Source organism: Tauraco erythrolophus, chromosome 4 (genome assembly GCF_009769465.1).
Source record: "Tauraco erythrolophus isolate bTauEry1 chromosome 4, bTauEry1.pri, whole genome shotgun sequence".
Lineage (NCBI taxonomy): Eukaryota > Metazoa > Chordata > Aves > Musophagiformes > Musophagidae > Tauraco > Tauraco erythrolophus.
Genome location: NC_141468.1, coordinates 525,003 through 540,118, shown reverse-complemented (window position 1 = coordinate 540,118; position 15,116 = coordinate 525,003). Strand labels below are relative to the sequence as shown.

Below are 15,116 nucleotides of genomic sequence, written 5' to 3'. Positions count from 1 at the left end.
GCTGCATGTGCCTCATCACCGCCATGCAGGCGGCGGCGGGCACGGCTCACCGCGGGCTGGCTCACCGGTCAGCGGCAGGTACGGCTCATCGGCCACTGCCCTGCACTGCTGGCCAGTGCCCACTGGCTCCAGGACCCCCATGGGGACAGAGCTGGCATGGGGTCCCCAGCCCCTTGGCGCTGGGAGGGGCTCACACCAACCTTTATTGGAACCACGTACAGAGTGACAATGCCCTCGCTGCCCCCCCTGCCCCAGCACCGGGGTTTGGAGCGGCCCCCAGCCCTGACTCCGGTCCCCCTCCCCGGGCGGGGGTCCGAGCCCCCTCGTCACTCCCCCGCCTTGGTGGCCGGCGCGTGAGAGCTGGGCGATGTCCAGCATGGCCTGGTGGATGTTTCCTCCCAAAGCGCTTCGAGTCCTGGGGGAGCACCCATGACCCCCTGCCCTGGCACCCTGGGACCCCTGGCTGGCACCAGCGGCACCATGAGCCTTGAGCTGAGTGGGGGGGTCCCACAGGAGAGGGCTGGGATGTGGGGGGCAGGGATCAGGGGGTGCCCAGCCCCTGCCCCCCAGCTCGGGGGAGCCCTCCCCCTGCCCAGCCCGGGCTCTCACCGTCTCGGGGCTGGAGAACTTGCTGGATGTGGAAGGTGATGAGGTTCTCACCCGCGATGAGTAGGAGACGCCGTAGCCATCGTCAGCCACCTGCGGGGAGGGGTGAGCAGGGCCATGGCACCCCGGGGGCACCGGGCACCCACCGGGCACCCAGCAGGGCCATGGGGCTGTGGGGCACCAGCTGGGGCAGGGGCACCTGGTGTGGGGCACACGTGTGCCCCAGGGCCATGGAGGGATGTGCTACAGACCCACACACCCCCACCCCTTGCACACCTACACACTTGCCCGTTGCACACGCACATTTCTACTCCTTGAACATCCCCCCCCTTTGGACCTCCACAACCCACCCTTGCACACCCGCACCCCTGCCACCCGCAGCCCCCCCTTGCACACCCCCTATGCTCACGGGCCCGAAGCCGCCGCCGGTGGAGACGTGCTGCGGGTGCTTTTGAGGTCGAAACATCTTCAGCTGCTGCGCGGCGTCTGGCTGGTGGAGAGGCGCCACGGCTCCGACAGCACCTGCGCACCCCAACGCACCCCGCTGCACCCCACGTGCCCCACTGCACCCCAACGCACCCCGCTGCACCCCACTGCACCCCACTGCACCCCACTGTGCTCCACTGCACCCCAACGCACCCTGCTGCACCCCAACACACCCGCTGCACTCCACTGTGCCCCACTGCACCCCACTGTGCTCCACTGCCCCCAACGCACCCTGCTGCACACCCTGCTGTGCCCCGCTGCACCCCAACACACACCACAGCACCCCACCGCACCCCACTGCACCCCATAGCACCCACTGTGCCCCGCTGTGCTCTGTTGCACCCCAACGCACCCCACTGCACCCCACTGTGCCCCCTGCACCGCGGCGACAGCTGCGGGGTGCCACGCGCCGGGTGTCGTCACTGCGGCACGCGGTGACACGCTGGTGATGGTGGCTGGACACACGCACCTGGGCGCATGCGGCCCTTGCACACGCGTGTGCCGGTGACACGTAAGGGTTGTCCCCGCCGGGCCCCGCGTGCCCGCGTGCCGCCGTCATGGCACGGTGTGGCGCTGCTCCCGTGCCCACCGGCTCACCTGGGCCAGAAGGGGGACTGCACCCCCAGGTAGCGGGACACCACGTAGAGGCAGAAGAGGTGCCGGTCGATGCCGGCCCGGTCATGGCCATGCGGTACATGTGCTGGTGCTTCTCGGCCGCCAGCTTGAAGAGCCGCTGGCGCTCGGCTCGCTGCGGGGAGAGCCGGGGCCATGGGGTAAGGGGCCTCCACGGGACAGGGACCCCCCCGAGATGGGCGCTACCTCTAGGATGGGGACGTCTCCAAGGAATAGGGTCTTCCAGAGATGGGACCTCCGTGAGGGATGGGGACCTCCGCAGGGACAGGGACTTTCCCCAGGGATGGGGACTTCCATGAGAGATGGGGACATCTCCACGGAATAGGATCTTCCAGAGATGGAGACCTTGGTGAGGAACAGACATGTCCCCCAGGGAACAGAGTCTTCTAGAGATGGGGACTTCCTCCAGAGATGGGCACTTTCTCCAGGAACAGGGTCATTCCCAAGGAACAGGAACATCTGGCAGATATGGGGACCTCACCAAGGGACGAGGACGACTGTGGGGATGGGGACCTCCCCCAGCGATGGGGACCTCTCTGAGGGATGGAGACCTCCTGGGGATGGGACCAGCAGAGACAGTGGCTGGGCCAGACCGTGCAGGGACAGCCCAGACTGGCTGGGGACGCAGGATGGAGCTGAGGGCTCGGAGGGGAGGTGCGGGGAGCAGGGGTGGGGGGGCCGCAGACCCGGACCCTGGCGCATGGCTCACGCTCTGCCGGGCGTCCGCCATGCTGCGCACGAAGGCGGTGGACTCGGCGGTGCAGGACCTCACCGTCTCCGTCCGGCCCTCGCGGAAGAGCCGCGTCATAGAGGCCTCATAGGTGAGGCAGAAGCAGCCCTTGTCCTGTGGAGAGGCATGCGTCAGAGCAGGGTGTGCCCAGGGGATGCCATCCCGTCTCCATCCCTGTCCCCATCCCATCCTCATCATCATCCCATCCCCATTCTCATCCCCATCCCATTCCTATCCCCATCCCCACCCCATCCCTATCTCATCTCCATCCCATCCTCACTCCCATCCCCATCCCCATCCCCATCCCATCCCCATCCCCATCCCCATCCCATCCCCATCCCCATCCCATCCCCATCCCATTGCTATCCCCATCCCATTGCTATCCCATTCCATCCCATTCCATCCCCATCCCATCCCATCCCATCCCATCCCCATCCCATCCCATCGCATCCCATCCCCATCCCATCCCATCCCATCCCCATCCCATCCCATCCCATCCCATCCTCACTCCATCCCCATCCCATCCCATCCATCCCCTCCCCACCCGTCCCCACCCCGCCGGAGCGGCTCACGCGGAAGTGGCGAGCTGCAGGGCGATCTGGATGAAGGCGTCGGGGCTGGTCCGGCACTTCTTGATCAGCCCCGTCCCGAAGTCGGAGAACTGGAAGCAGCAGAAGTCCACGTCGTCGGCCAGCGCCTTGGCCAGGCGGTACGAGCCCTCGATGGCAGCGCGGCACTGCGGGGAGGCACAGCGGTGGCAGACGGGGCGCACGGCACCGGCCCCGTCGCCCGGGGTGGGGGGGACACCCATGCCTCAGCCTCAGCCCCGGCACAGCTGGGGGCACCGGGACGCCAAAGGGCCAAGGGTGGTGCTCCAGGGCACCGGTGCCATGGGGCACAGGGGAACTTGGGGGGCAGACCCACCTCCGGGGGATGTCCCACTGGAGGCGCTGGGGGGGGGCCAGCAGGGTGTCGGGGTCTCCCCGGCAGTGCCCCCCCTCTGTGTAGCCCAGCTGGAATTCGTCTGTCGCCAGCATGAACTGGGGGAAGAGGAGCCCCTGGGTGGGGGGCACTGGCCCCCCCGACACCCCTGGGCCCCCCAGAGTCACCCCATCCTCCCCCAATCCACCCCCCCAGCCCCACTTGCCCCAGGGCAGCCCCCTCAGACCCCTAAACCCACAGAAGAGGGTTCCTCAGCTTGGGGGGTGCCCTACAGCAGTGCCCAGCCCTGGGGGGCCCAATTGGGGTGTCCAGCCTGGGGGTCCCCAATAGGGCTGCTCAGCTAGGGGTGCCCCATGGGGGGTGCTCAGCCCGGGGGTCCCCACCTCTGAGGGCTTCCTAAACGGGGGTCCCCAGCCTGGGGGGTCCTCAACAGCGATGCCCAACCGGGGGTTCCCATCCCTGGGGAGCCCATAGGGGTGCCCAGCTGGGGTCCCCCCCAGTGGTGCCCCCCTGTTACCTCCCAGAGGTGCCCGATGATGGGCGCATCGGCCCAGGAGTGCTCGGCGTTGGCCCCCAGCTTCCCGTTCTTGTAGACCACCAGCGTGAAGGACTTGTCAAACCAGCTGCGGGGAGGGGGGGTTGAGGGTGGGGGGGTGCTGGGGGGGAGTGAGAGAGGGGGCTGGGGGCGGTGCCGGGGTGCCCACCGGTCGTAGCAGCGGCCGTGCAGCAGGGACTTGGCGTAGGCGTCCATGCAGCCGGCGCGGCCGGCGCTGTAGCCGTGCTCCTCCTCGTCCAGCGTGAGGAAGAAGGCTGCCCGCTCGATGGCATCCAGAGACACCTTGTTCTTCCCCTGGCTGAAGAACTGGGCTCGCGCCTCGGCCCAGGGCACCCTGCGGCACCGCGGCGTGAGGGCGCAGCGCTGGCAGTGCCGTCATCTGCCGCCGTCCTGCCGAGATCCCCGAGCCCACCGCCCCCACCCATGGGTGGCCCCAGGTTCGGCACCCAGAGCATGAGGGCACAGGGCTGGTGATGCCACTGTCCCACGAAGCCCCCCACAAGCCCATCACCCCTATGTTCTGACCCGCACCGCAGCCCCCCACCCATGGGTGGCCCCAGGGTCCCCATGCCGGAGCATCTCCTCCATCCCGCTGCCCCAGGCAGCACCGGCGGCACCCGCGGCGGGGCTGGCACCTCTCTCCGGCAGTGAGGGCTGCCAGCCGCTCCTCGCCAGGCTGGGGGGGCGACGGGTCCATCCAGGATGCGCTGGAACTGCAGCTCCAGGTCGCGGGGCCGCAGCAGCTGCCCCCCGTAGTAGAGCCAGACCTTGTAGAAGCGGCCCCGGTGGTACACGGCCAAGTGTTTGCTGTCCAGCAGGTGCAGCAGCGTGTCTGGGGGGGGGACACGGGCGTCACAGCCACGGGACCCCCCCCAGGGTGCAGGAGATGGGGGCTGAGCCCTGCTGGCGGATGGGGTGCCCCTCGTGCCCCCGTACCTGTCTCCTTGCCGGGGATGCGGGTGGTGTTGAACATCCGCTCCGACTGGTAGGAGCACATGGGCACGATGCCCAGCGCCATCGTCTGTGTGGGGCAGCAGTGAGCGGGGGACCACGGTGCCTGCACCCCCACCTCTGCCATCTGCACCCCCTAACCCTGCTCTCCTGAGCACCCCCAGCCCCCTGCAGCCCCCCAGCGACCGCCCCCCCCAGCACCACCCTGCCCCCCTGCTCTCCCCAGGACCCCCGGCCCCCCCGGGCACTCACGGGGGGGATCTCCCCGCGGTCCAGCTTGCGGCGGTAGAGCAGGATGGAGTGCACAGCGTTGCCCGCCCGGGCAGCCTGGATGGGGCTGGGGGTCACATAGAGGAAATCCTGGGGACGAGGGATGGGTGAGGATGGGGGGGACACGGACACCCCCGGATGGGGATTTCCGTCATGCCGGCGGTCACCACCCCCCCTCACCATGGCGTAGTAGTTGCTGTTGACCATGAGCGGGCTGCGGCCGCGCAGGTAGATGTACTGCTCCCACCAGTCACTCACCTACAGGGATGGGGACAGGGATGGGGACGGGGTGGGGGAGGGGGTGTGGGACCCCCACCCTGCCCATAATGACCCAGCTGGGGTGTCCAGGAGGACCCAAGTCCCCCCTTCTCATGATTATGGGGGACAAAAGGACCATGGGTTTGGGTTGGGGTCACCATCTCCGGTGACTGCAGGAGGGGGGACCGCCACCGCGGTCCCACGGGGGAAGACGGGACACGGCGGCGGTCCCCCCTCCCGGAGTACTCACGTAGTTGGTTGTCCACCAGGATTTGAGGATCAGGTACCTCTGCAGCCGCGGAGCCGTCTTCTCCTTGAACTCCTTGGCCAGAACCTCCATCTTCTGGTACTTCTCGTCATCCAGGAGCGGCCGCACTGACTCCAGGTACTGCGGGGAGGGGGCTCGCTGTGACCCCCCTCATCCCCATCCCACTGCCGATGGACCCCCCCTGGCCCAGGGCAGCCCCTTACCCGGGTGATGGTGGCCTCCACGGGGGGCACGGGGAGTTTGGGGAGGGAGGTCTGGAAGCTGTAGAGCAGGGGCTTGCGGCCAGACAGCACCTTCACCAGCGCCTGCCGGGCACGCAGAGGGCATGGGGCAGAGCCACAGGACCGCGGCAGGGCCACGCATCACCTGGCACCGCCACTCTGCATCCTGGCTCTGCCCGCTGCCCCCAACACCCCCGGCCTGGGCAGCCGCTCCTGCCCGTGCCCACCGCGGGCACAGCAGCTCCCGACCTTGCCGCCAGGGTCCCGCGGCTCCGCAGCCCCCCCGGCACCCACCGCGCTGCACACGCAGACACTCAGCATCCCACGCCTGGCTCAGCACCATTGCCGTGCCAGGCCAGTGCCGGTGCCAGTGCCAGTGCCAGTGCCGGTGCCGCTCACCACCCAGATCCTGGTGCTGCGGCTCATCTTGCCGTGGGGCTCGAACATCCAGCCGTGGTAGGAGAGCAGCAGCTTCAGCGCCTGCCGGAAGAGCAGGACGGAGGAGAGCCAGACGCCGGTGGAGAAGAGCGCGGCGCTCACTATCGTCCGGCTCTCGGGGCTCAGGAGGCGGCTGCGGGGGCAGACGGGGTGAGGGGGGGCGTGATGGGTCGGGGGATGCAAAGGGTGGGACCCCTCGGGGATGTCTCTGTGCACGGCCATGCCCGTGGTGTAGGGGGACACATGGCGGGACCCCCTGGCAGAGGTCCCCGAGTGGGGCTGTGCCCATGGGGTGGGGATGTGTGGGGTAGGGATGTGTGGGGCAGGACCCACGGTGGATGCTGCGGGCCCCCACGGCTGAGCTGGTGGGGTTGGGGACATCCCCTGGGAGTCAGGGCAGGTGGGGCCGTGCCCACGGAGCTGAGACGCAGCAGGTGGTCCCCACCAAGGGCCACGTCTGGCGGGGCTGTGCCCACGGGTGGGGGGATGGCCCCCCCCAGGCCAGGCGCCCGCGCTCACCTCTCGGGCAGGCAGTGGCGGATGCGGGCGATCATCCCCAGGGAGGGATCAACCTGGCAGTAGAAGGAGCCGGCGGTGGCCATCACGACCACCATCCAGCTGGAGGGGAGGCGGGGTAGACGCCGGTCAGGAAGCTGTTCTGTGGGCACAGGGGGGGTCAGGGTGGTGGGGAGGGGGGGGTCAGACCGTCCGGCTGCCCCCGGCTGGGCCCACCTTGGCGCGGACCAAGCGCTTCTTCCAGGAGGAGATGCCAGCGAGGTAGAGCTGCTTGACGGCCTCGCGGCTGAGATGGAAGTCGAGGCCCTCGGGGGGTGACGGTGAACTGGAAGGCCACCGCCTGGTGAGCCTCCGCCATCTTGGGGGTCTGCCGGCACCTGCGGGGGGGTACACGGGTGCTGAGCCACCCCTGGGACATGCTGCCCCGGGACGGAGGGGGCACCGGAGCGGCCTCGGAGGTGGCACGAGGCAGCGTTGCCAGGATGGGCCGTGTCCCGCGGGAGCCTGCCAGCCGGTGCGCGTGCCGCGGGCCAGTCACGCGGTGCTGGCCGGTTGCCCACTGAGGGAAGGGTCAGTGCTGCCTCCGGCCCCGCACCGGCCCCGGCGCTCGGGGAGGGGGGACGCGGCACCGACACACCCCCGCTGGCGGGCAGCTGCCTGGCCCCTGCCCGCAGCGAAACCCTCGGACGAGGCAGCACCTGCCCCTGCGCTGGCACACGGCACGCGCCATGCCGCGCAGGTAGCCGCGGCTGTGCCAGGGACACCGCTGGCTGAGCTGGTAGTGAGAGCCGTGGGGTGAGCCGGGACCCCTGGGGACCCCCCCCCTTAGGGGTGCTGCTGCTCCACAGGGTCCGGCTCCCACAGGTGTTGGCACAGCTGGTGCTGGCCCAGGGCTGAGCCCGAGGGCTGCTGGGCCCGTGGGTGCTGCCAGAGCCCAGGCCTGGGGGTGGGGGAAGCCCCCGGAGGTGCCCCCGGTGTGGGGGTGCTGAGGGGCGTCCTCGGGCTGAAAGCAAAGAGCAGCTCGGCAGGAGACGAGTCACACCGCTACCACTGCACCGCACTGCACCGCACTGCACCGCACTGCACCATACAGCCACGCTGCGCTGCACTGGCCTGCGTTACGCTGCACTGAACTGCATCGCTCTGCGCTGTGCTGCACCACACTGCACCGCATGGCACTGCACTGCACTGCGTGGCACTGCACAGCACCGCACTGCACCACACGGCACTGCATGGCACTGCACTGCACAGCACGGCACTGTGCTGCGCAGAACAGCACAGCACTGCACCACACTGCACAGCACCCTATGGTGTGGCACAGCACCCTACAGCATGGTACAGCACTGCACGGCGTGGCGCAGCACTGTACGGTGTGGTACAGCACCGCATGGTGTGGCACAGCACCGCACGACGTGGCACAGCACCCTACAGCATGGCACAGCACTGCACGGCGTGGCACAGCACCCCACGGCGTGGCACAGCACCACACTGCGATATCACCGCAGGCTCCCGGGGCCCCGCGGGACCGACACCCGCGGGTGGGACGAGGCCCCCGTGGGGCCGGGTCGCCCCCGCCCGCCCCCCGCCCCGCAGCGAGCGCCGCAAGGTCACCGGGGCCGGGCCGGGCCCGCAGGGACGCGGAGTCCTTGGAGCCCCCGGAGCCCCCGCACCCCCCGAGGGGCGGCCCCGCCAGAACCCGCCGCCCGGCCCCACGGAGCCCCCCCCGCGGCCTCGGGCCCCGCTCCCGGGGCTGCGCGGCGGGGCCGGGGGGCGGCGGGGCCGGCGCTGCCGTGGCGGGACCCGCCGGGCGCGGGGAGCCGCGGCGGGAGCGGGGCGGGAGGACGCGCCCCCACGGGCGCGGGTGGGAGCCGGGGGGGGTGCGGGGCCGTGGGGTTCCCCCGCGCCGCGGGGTGCCCCGGCCCGTGCGGCTCCCGCCCCCGCGGGGCTCCCCCACGCGTGGGTCCCCCCGCCCGCCCGGGTGCCCGGTACCTGCTCGGGGGTGCGGACGGCGGGCGGCAGCCCCGGTGACGGCGGCTCCCTGCGCCCGCTGCCCCCCGGCGTCGGTAACCGGACACCGGCGGCGGGCGGGACCCGCTCCATGGCCCGAAATGGCAGCGGTGCCCGCCGCTCCTCCCCGCACCGCCCGCACCCCGCTCCTCCCCCGAGAAGGGACCGGCATCCCCGGGCAGGGACCGGCACCCGGGCAGGGACCGGCATCCCCGGGCAGGGACCGGCACCCCGGGCAGGGACCGGCACCGCCGTGGGTCCGTCCCGGGGCTCGGTGCACCGGGCAGGGCTGTGCGGGGCCGGGCAGGCGGAGGCGAGGCCGCTGCCCGCCGTGCCCGGGGGGCCCTGCCCTTCCCCTCCCGCTCGCTCCGGAGCCGACCGGAGGCAGCTGCCCGCCGTCCGGGGGGCGGCTCCGGCGCAGCAGCGGCCCGGACCCCCGGCTGCCTCCCCGGCGCGCTGCTGGGGGGCACGGGGGGGGGAGGCACACGCGTGTGTGTGCCCGGAGCCCACCGCGCCAGGGCTCGTCGCTTGCGCAGCCCCAGGGCGAGACCCCTGGGCCCCCGCCCCGCTCCCCGGTGGGGACGGACCCCCGCTCGCCCCCGCAGAGCTGCCGGCGCCCGCGGGGCTATAAATAGCCGGTACGTGCGTGAAAGAGGAGCCGGGCGAGCACCGAGGGGCAGCGCCGGGCCCCGGCCCCCCCACGCAGCCCCACGCGTGCCAGCGGGCAGCTCCCGGCCAGGGGCCACCGAGAAGACGAAGCCAGGAGCCGCCCCCGGGAGCTGCCGCTCCCCCCGCCCGCCGGGCCAGCCCCAGCGGGGAGGGGGCCGAGCCGACCCCCCCCAGCACCAGCGCCCACGGGCTGCGTCGGGACCAGGGTCCGAAGCCCCGGGGGGGCTGAGGGCTGCGCTGAGCCCGGATCCCCCCTGCTCCCGCGCTGCCCCTGAGACCCCCGGGGCCAGTGGGCACCATGAGCCCCGGTCAGCTCACAGCCCCTGGGCTCTGCCACGGGCCAGGGCAGGTCCCGGGGGGGCCGGAGGTGACTTGAAGTGGGGGGGGGGTGGACAGGAGGCACCCAGCACCCTGGTTCGGGGGAGGGACGCAGAGACCGTCGGGCAGGCCCCGGCGCAGCGCAGGCGGGAGGAGACAGGGTGGCAGCTCCTCTGCTGTAGGGCTGCTGCGAGGGGCGAGACCCTCCTGCCGTCCGCAGGGGGCAGGGTGGGGGGGCAGCACCCGCGCCAGGGTGCGGGGTTGGGCGCTGGAACGTACCCCCAGGCCCAGAAGAGCAGCATGGCCTCGGGCTCCTGTGTCCCCATTGCGTCCCCAGGCAGGTGTTGGCTGTGGCACCCAGTGCCCCATCCGCAGCGCTGGCTGGTGGCTCTGGGGAGAGGGTCTGGGGAGAGGGGCGGTGCATGCTGCTGTGGGGCAGCCCCCCACCCGCTGCGGCAGCCCAGAAGCAGGACGGCCCAGGAGAGCCTGGGATAGCCAGGGGCTGCGGGCAAGCGGGAGCCTGGGGGGACACGGAGAGCAAAGAGGCGCCATGCACCACCGCAGCGTTTATTGTCTGAGGACAGTTTACATTCTGCTGTCGGGAGGGGAGGGGAGAGGTGGCCCCCGGCCCCCAGCCCCTGGCCCAGCTGAACAGCCCAGCCACGCAGCCAAGAGCCGCAGGGAAGCCAGGCTGGGGCATGGGGAGCAGCTCGCAGGTCCTGCCCTGGCCCCAGGGGTCTGGGGAGGGGAGTGGGGGGGGAATGAAATGCCAGCAAAGGTCCCCTGCACCCCTCTGCCCCCAGCAGCACCCCAGGACCTCTGCCCGGACCCCTCTCAGCTGGCAGGACCATGGGAGGGGCAGCCAGGACAGCAGAGCCACCCATATGCCCCCAGGTCCAGGCTGCACCAGCCCCCTGCCTGCTGCTGGCTGGGGCAGGGGGATGCCACCTGCCAGGACCTGCAGCTCAAGCCCCGCTCAGTGATGGCAGCGCAGAGGCACGGGATGCGCTGGCATGGGCGCATGTGCCAAAGGCAGCACAGGGCCAGCCGCAGGCAGCACGGAAGGGGCAGGCAGGGACAGGGCACTGCCAGGCAGGGCTGGGGAGACAGCCCCCCCCTCTGCCAGGGGCCATCTGCGCAGGGGCTGGGGCAAAGACACGGACCCACGGCCGACGTGCACCCCTCCAAGCAGGACGGCCTGCTTTCCAGGGGGCACGTGCCCGGGCAGACCCACCTCTCCCTGCATCGCTGCGCGGCCCCGGGGAGCAGAGACAGACACCAGCCCCCAAAACGTTACAGCTCCCGGCCGGGCAGCCCAAGCTGGGGGACAGCCCCCCGGGAGGAGACACCGTGTCCCCAGCCTGCCCCGTGGCACGGGCGCCGCCGGGGCGGGCAGGGGGAGGCTGCGGAGTCGAGGTGGGCGCAGGCAGGGCTGGGACGGCCGCTCTCAGGAGCACTGCGCCTTGTGCTGGAAGTAGGACTCGAAGCGGCTCTGCGCGTAGTCCTGGGGCAGGAAACAGGAGTCAGGAACCGCTTGCAACCCCCGGCAAACCCCCAGCCCCCCCGAGCACCCCCCTGCCACGACACCCCACGTCAGACGAGGGGTGACACGTAAGGGAGCCGCGGGCAAGCCCTGCGCGAGGCAGGGCCCGACGCATGGCGCTCACCAGGTACCCGAACTTGATGGTGGAAATCTTCGCCTGCACGATGGACCACAGGCCCCAGAAGAAGTGAGAGGCCAAAGCGAACCTGGTGGGGAGCAGCCGTCAGCCCCCCCGGACCCCCCTGTCCATGCCCTGCACCAGGCAGGCAGCAGGGAGCGGGACGAGGAGGGTTTTGGGGATGCTGCCCTCTCCGAGCAGCGGGGAGCGGGGAATGTGCCCCCAGGACGGCCCTCGCGGCTGCAGGGCCCCCCCTGTGCCCCCCGCACCGGTTGATCTCCGTGAGCATCTCCTCCTCGATGCGGGCCTGCTCCTCGTGCGTCGTGTCCCCGCGGCGCCCCGAGTCCTCCGACAGGTAGTGCCGGATGAAGTGAAGCTGGAAGGGGACGGAGCAGACGGGGACGCTGCCGACGGCGGGCAGGGGCTGGGCTGCGTGCACTGCCCCGACGCTGCCACGTTTGGCACAGCCCCACCACCTCATGCCCCCTCGCCGGGAGCACCCCTGCCCGCTGCTGAGGGATGGGGCAGCTCTACCTGCTGCTGCCGGCTGGGGTAGTTCTCCGGGGAAGCCTGGAAGAAGGGCCAGGAAGCGTGGGCGTAGCTGTAAACCCACTCGCAGAAGTGGTTGCCGATGTCGAAGCCCCTGGGGAAAAGGGGGGGGTGAGCAGGAGCCCGGCCCCCCCCGGCCAGGGCTTGGCACAGCCCCTCGCGGCCCCCGACCCACCGGTAGTTGTAGCCGCTGTACTCGAAGTCGATGAGCATGAGCTTGTCGGAGGAGGAAGCCTCGTGCCCGGACAACAGCAGGATGTTCCCTGCGCAGAGACGGGGCTGGCTCAGGGGGCAGCTGGGGGGCAGCTCAGGGAGGGGCAGGAGGACGAGCCGGTGCCCAGGCAGGCGAGGGAGCGAGACCGGCTGCCCGCCCGTGGCGCTCACCCTCCTGGACGTCGTTGTGGCAGAAGACCACGGGCGAGGGGGTGGACTCCAGCAGCTCCCTGCGGTTCAGGGGAGAGACGCCTCAGCAGGGGCAGGGCCCGCCGGCCCTCGCCCACCCGCTGCGGGGACACAGGTGCCCCCGCTGTCACCGCATGGCAGCGGGCAGAGCACGAGGAACCCGGTGGGAACCCTGCCCCAGGGACAGAGGGAGCCCTCCGGGTGCCAGCCCCAGGGCCTCGGAAGGGACCCTCTGAGGACGTGGGACAAAGAGACCAGTTTCCAGAGAAGCCGAGTCCCCCAGGCTCCCCACGAGCAGGGTCAGCCCCTGCCCCACACTGTGCCAGCGGGCAGCTCGGGTTCACCTGAGGCTCTTCATCTCTTCCTGCAGGTTGTAAGTCTTGAGGTGGTTGAACTTCTTCAGCTGCTCTTCCTCAGGGAAGGTGAGCTCTGAAATCTGCTTCAGGTACCTGGAGCACAAGAGACGGTGCTGCAGTGGGACAGACACCCCCGGGTGCTGCCACCCCCCAAAATCCCCCCTCTCCTCAGCCTGGCACAGAGCTGGGGCTGCCGAGGAGCTGCTCTGCGCCCTGTGCCCGTGGGCCCCATGGGCAGCCAGCTGGGAAACCTCCCCGTGCTCCAGACCCCGTGGGATTCCAGGGCCTGAGGTGCTCCGGGAACCCGCACCCGCGCAGGATGGCAGCTGCCCTCACCGCTCCATGGTCCCAAACAGCCACTTGGGCTCCTTGTTGAAGGGCATCACCATGCCGTGGAACCGGGACATCTTCACCGCGATCTCCTTGGAGATGTCAGGGTCTCGCAGGTCCTCAGTCCGCAGCCGCCGGCTCTGGGGGGGCACAGCGGTGGTGTGAGCTGCCCGCCTGTCCCCGGGCAGCCAGCCCGGCGCTCAACAGCACCAGGAGCCCCATGGGGCGCCTCTTCCTGCGGCAGCGCCCAGAGCCGGGGTGAGGGGCCCAGAGCCCATCCCGTACCGGAATGTACTGCTCCAGCCGCCCCTGGGGGAACACCCCGTAAAGCCGCGGCCCCAGCGCCCGCTCGGCCAGGATGGCGAACATCACGCTCTCCAGCACCAGCGAGTCCACGCCCTGCGGGCACAGGCGGAGAGACTGAGCCCCGCAGCCGCCGGAGGGGCCGGTACCAGTCGGGGGGGCCCGGTACCAGTCGGGGGGTCTGGCTCACCTGCAGGATGGCCCCGTAGACGCGCAGCAGCACCTGCCGGGGCTCGTCGCCCACGCTGAGGATGTGCTCCGGCAGTGTGCACTTGAACAGCAGGTTGCTGAGCCCCCCGCTGCGGGCACAGGCTGGTCAGGGGCGGCGGGGGTGCCACCGCGGGGGGGGCACGGGCATGGCATGGGGGCAACTGGGGCATCCCGGAGGGGGACCGCGACTGGGGGAGGGCCAGGGGCAGCGGGGGGGGGGAACAACTGGGGCATCCGGCAGGAGACAGGGCTACTGGTTGGGAGGGGAAACTGGGGGGAGGGGGGGCACTGAGGGGGGTACAGGGCCACCGATGGGGGTGGAAACAAGGGGGACACGACTGAGGGAGAGACCGCAGCAGCCGGCGAGGAAACTGCGGGAGGACTGAGCCACCGGGGACGGCCGGGGCCACCGGGAACGGACGGACTGAGCCACCGGGGACAGAAAGGGCCATCGGGGACGGATAGGGCCACCGGGGACGGGACGGGGCCACGGCTCTACGCGGGACTCAGGCACCGCGGGGGGCACCGCGTGGACACGACCGGGACACCGGGGCGGCGCAGGGACACCCGAGGGGATGAACCCGGCGCCGGAAACGGTTCGGTCCTCGGTTCCGCTTCCCTACCTGACGGGCCCGATACCGAACTCCTCGGGCCCGATGAGCTTCCAGGAACCGGCGAGGAACTCCCGGCACCAGGCGTAGGCCTGCAGGCGGGTAGCGGCGGGCACGGCCTCGGCCTCGGCATCGCTTCCCGGTGCCCGCCGCCGCCGCCATGGCCGCCCCGCCCCGTCCCGATGCGCCGCGACGGGCGGCGGAGCCGCCCGTCGCGGCGCATCGGGACGGGGCGGGGCGTGGCGTCGCCTGAGCCAATAGCAAAGCGCGGCCGGCGATGACGTCCCAAGGCGCGACCAATAGGGTGGAGCGGCGGGGATGCGGCGGAACGTGGAGGTGAAGGCGCGCTGGCGCGGCGCGGCCGAGCGGTTGGCACGGGCGGCCCCGGGCCCGGGCCGGGCGCTGGTTCAGGCCGACACCTTCTTCCGCGTCCCGCGGGGCCGCCTCAAGCTGCGGCGCGGACCGGTGAGTGCGGGGTCCGGGGGCGGGGGGGGGGGGTGTCGGACCGGGGGGGGGCGGGCGGGCCTGACCTTGACCCTGACCCTGACCCTGACCCTGACCCGCCTTGGCCCTGCCTGACCCTGACTCAGCCTACCTGACCTTGAGCCTGACCCACCTTGACCCTGCCTGACCCTGAGCCTGACCCTCCTTGACCCTGCCTGATCCTGACCCTGACCCTGACCTTCCTCGACCCTGCCTGACCCTGAGCCTGACCCTCCTTGACCCTGCCTGACCCTGATCCTGACCCTGACCCTGATCCTGACCCTGACCATCCTCGACCCTGCCTGACCCTGACTCTGACCCTCCTTGACCCTGCCTGATCTT

General features: G+C 71.2%; 2 protein-coding genes across 2 annotated transcripts; both read right to left on the bottom strand.

Annotated features, from left to right (window-relative positions):
* Window positions 1-68: 68 nt before the first annotated feature.
* Window positions 69-7,233, bottom strand: LOC147528794 (carnitine O-palmitoyltransferase 1, muscle isoform-like). The gene is given in 28 exon segments (XM_086609842.1): window positions 69-200; window positions 331-393; window positions 395-415; window positions 610-637; window positions 639-669; window positions 672-699; window positions 1,016-1,086; window positions 1,089-1,150; window positions 1,690-1,765; window positions 1,768-1,840; window positions 2,435-2,569; window positions 3,028-3,038; window positions 3,041-3,191; window positions 3,376-3,495; window positions 3,915-4,020; window positions 4,102-4,287; window positions 4,589-4,647; window positions 4,649-4,785; window positions 4,890-4,974; window positions 5,157-5,264; window positions 5,355-5,432; window positions 5,683-5,820; window positions 5,904-6,005; window positions 6,321-6,492; window positions 6,879-6,987; window positions 6,990-7,017; window positions 7,092-7,187; window positions 7,189-7,233. Coding segments are annotated over 28 exon segments (2,451 nt in total).
* A 4,083-nt stretch (window positions 7,234-11,316) lies between these two features.
* On the bottom strand, window positions 11,317-14,514 carry CHKB (choline kinase beta). The gene is made up of 12 exons (XM_086609841.1): window positions 14,486-14,514; window positions 14,304-14,426; window positions 13,661-13,769; window positions 13,453-13,566; window positions 13,174-13,307; window positions 12,826-12,930; window positions 12,464-12,522; window positions 12,255-12,342; window positions 12,065-12,173; window positions 11,800-11,906; window positions 11,537-11,618; window positions 11,317-11,373 (listed from the first exon to the last, which is right to left on the bottom strand). Exons 1-12 carry the CDS (start codon window positions 14,512-14,514, stop codon window positions 11,317-11,319), a joined length of 1,116 nt encoding a protein of 371 aa, XP_086465967.1.
* Window positions 14,515-15,116: the final 602 nt, after the last annotated feature.

Coding starts and splice junctions, on each gene's coding strand:
- CHKB (XM_086609841.1), bottom strand. CDS start 14,514: ATGCGCCGCGACGGGCGGCTCCGCCGCCC. Junction 12,523..12,825: donor GAAGAGATGAAGAGCCTCAG/GTGAACCCGAGC, acceptor CCTGAACCGCAG/GGAGCTGCTGGAGTCCACCC. Junction 11,619..11,799: donor ATGCTCACGGAGATCAACCG/GTGCGGGGGGCA, acceptor GCTCCCCACCAG/GTTCGCTTTGGCCTCTCACT.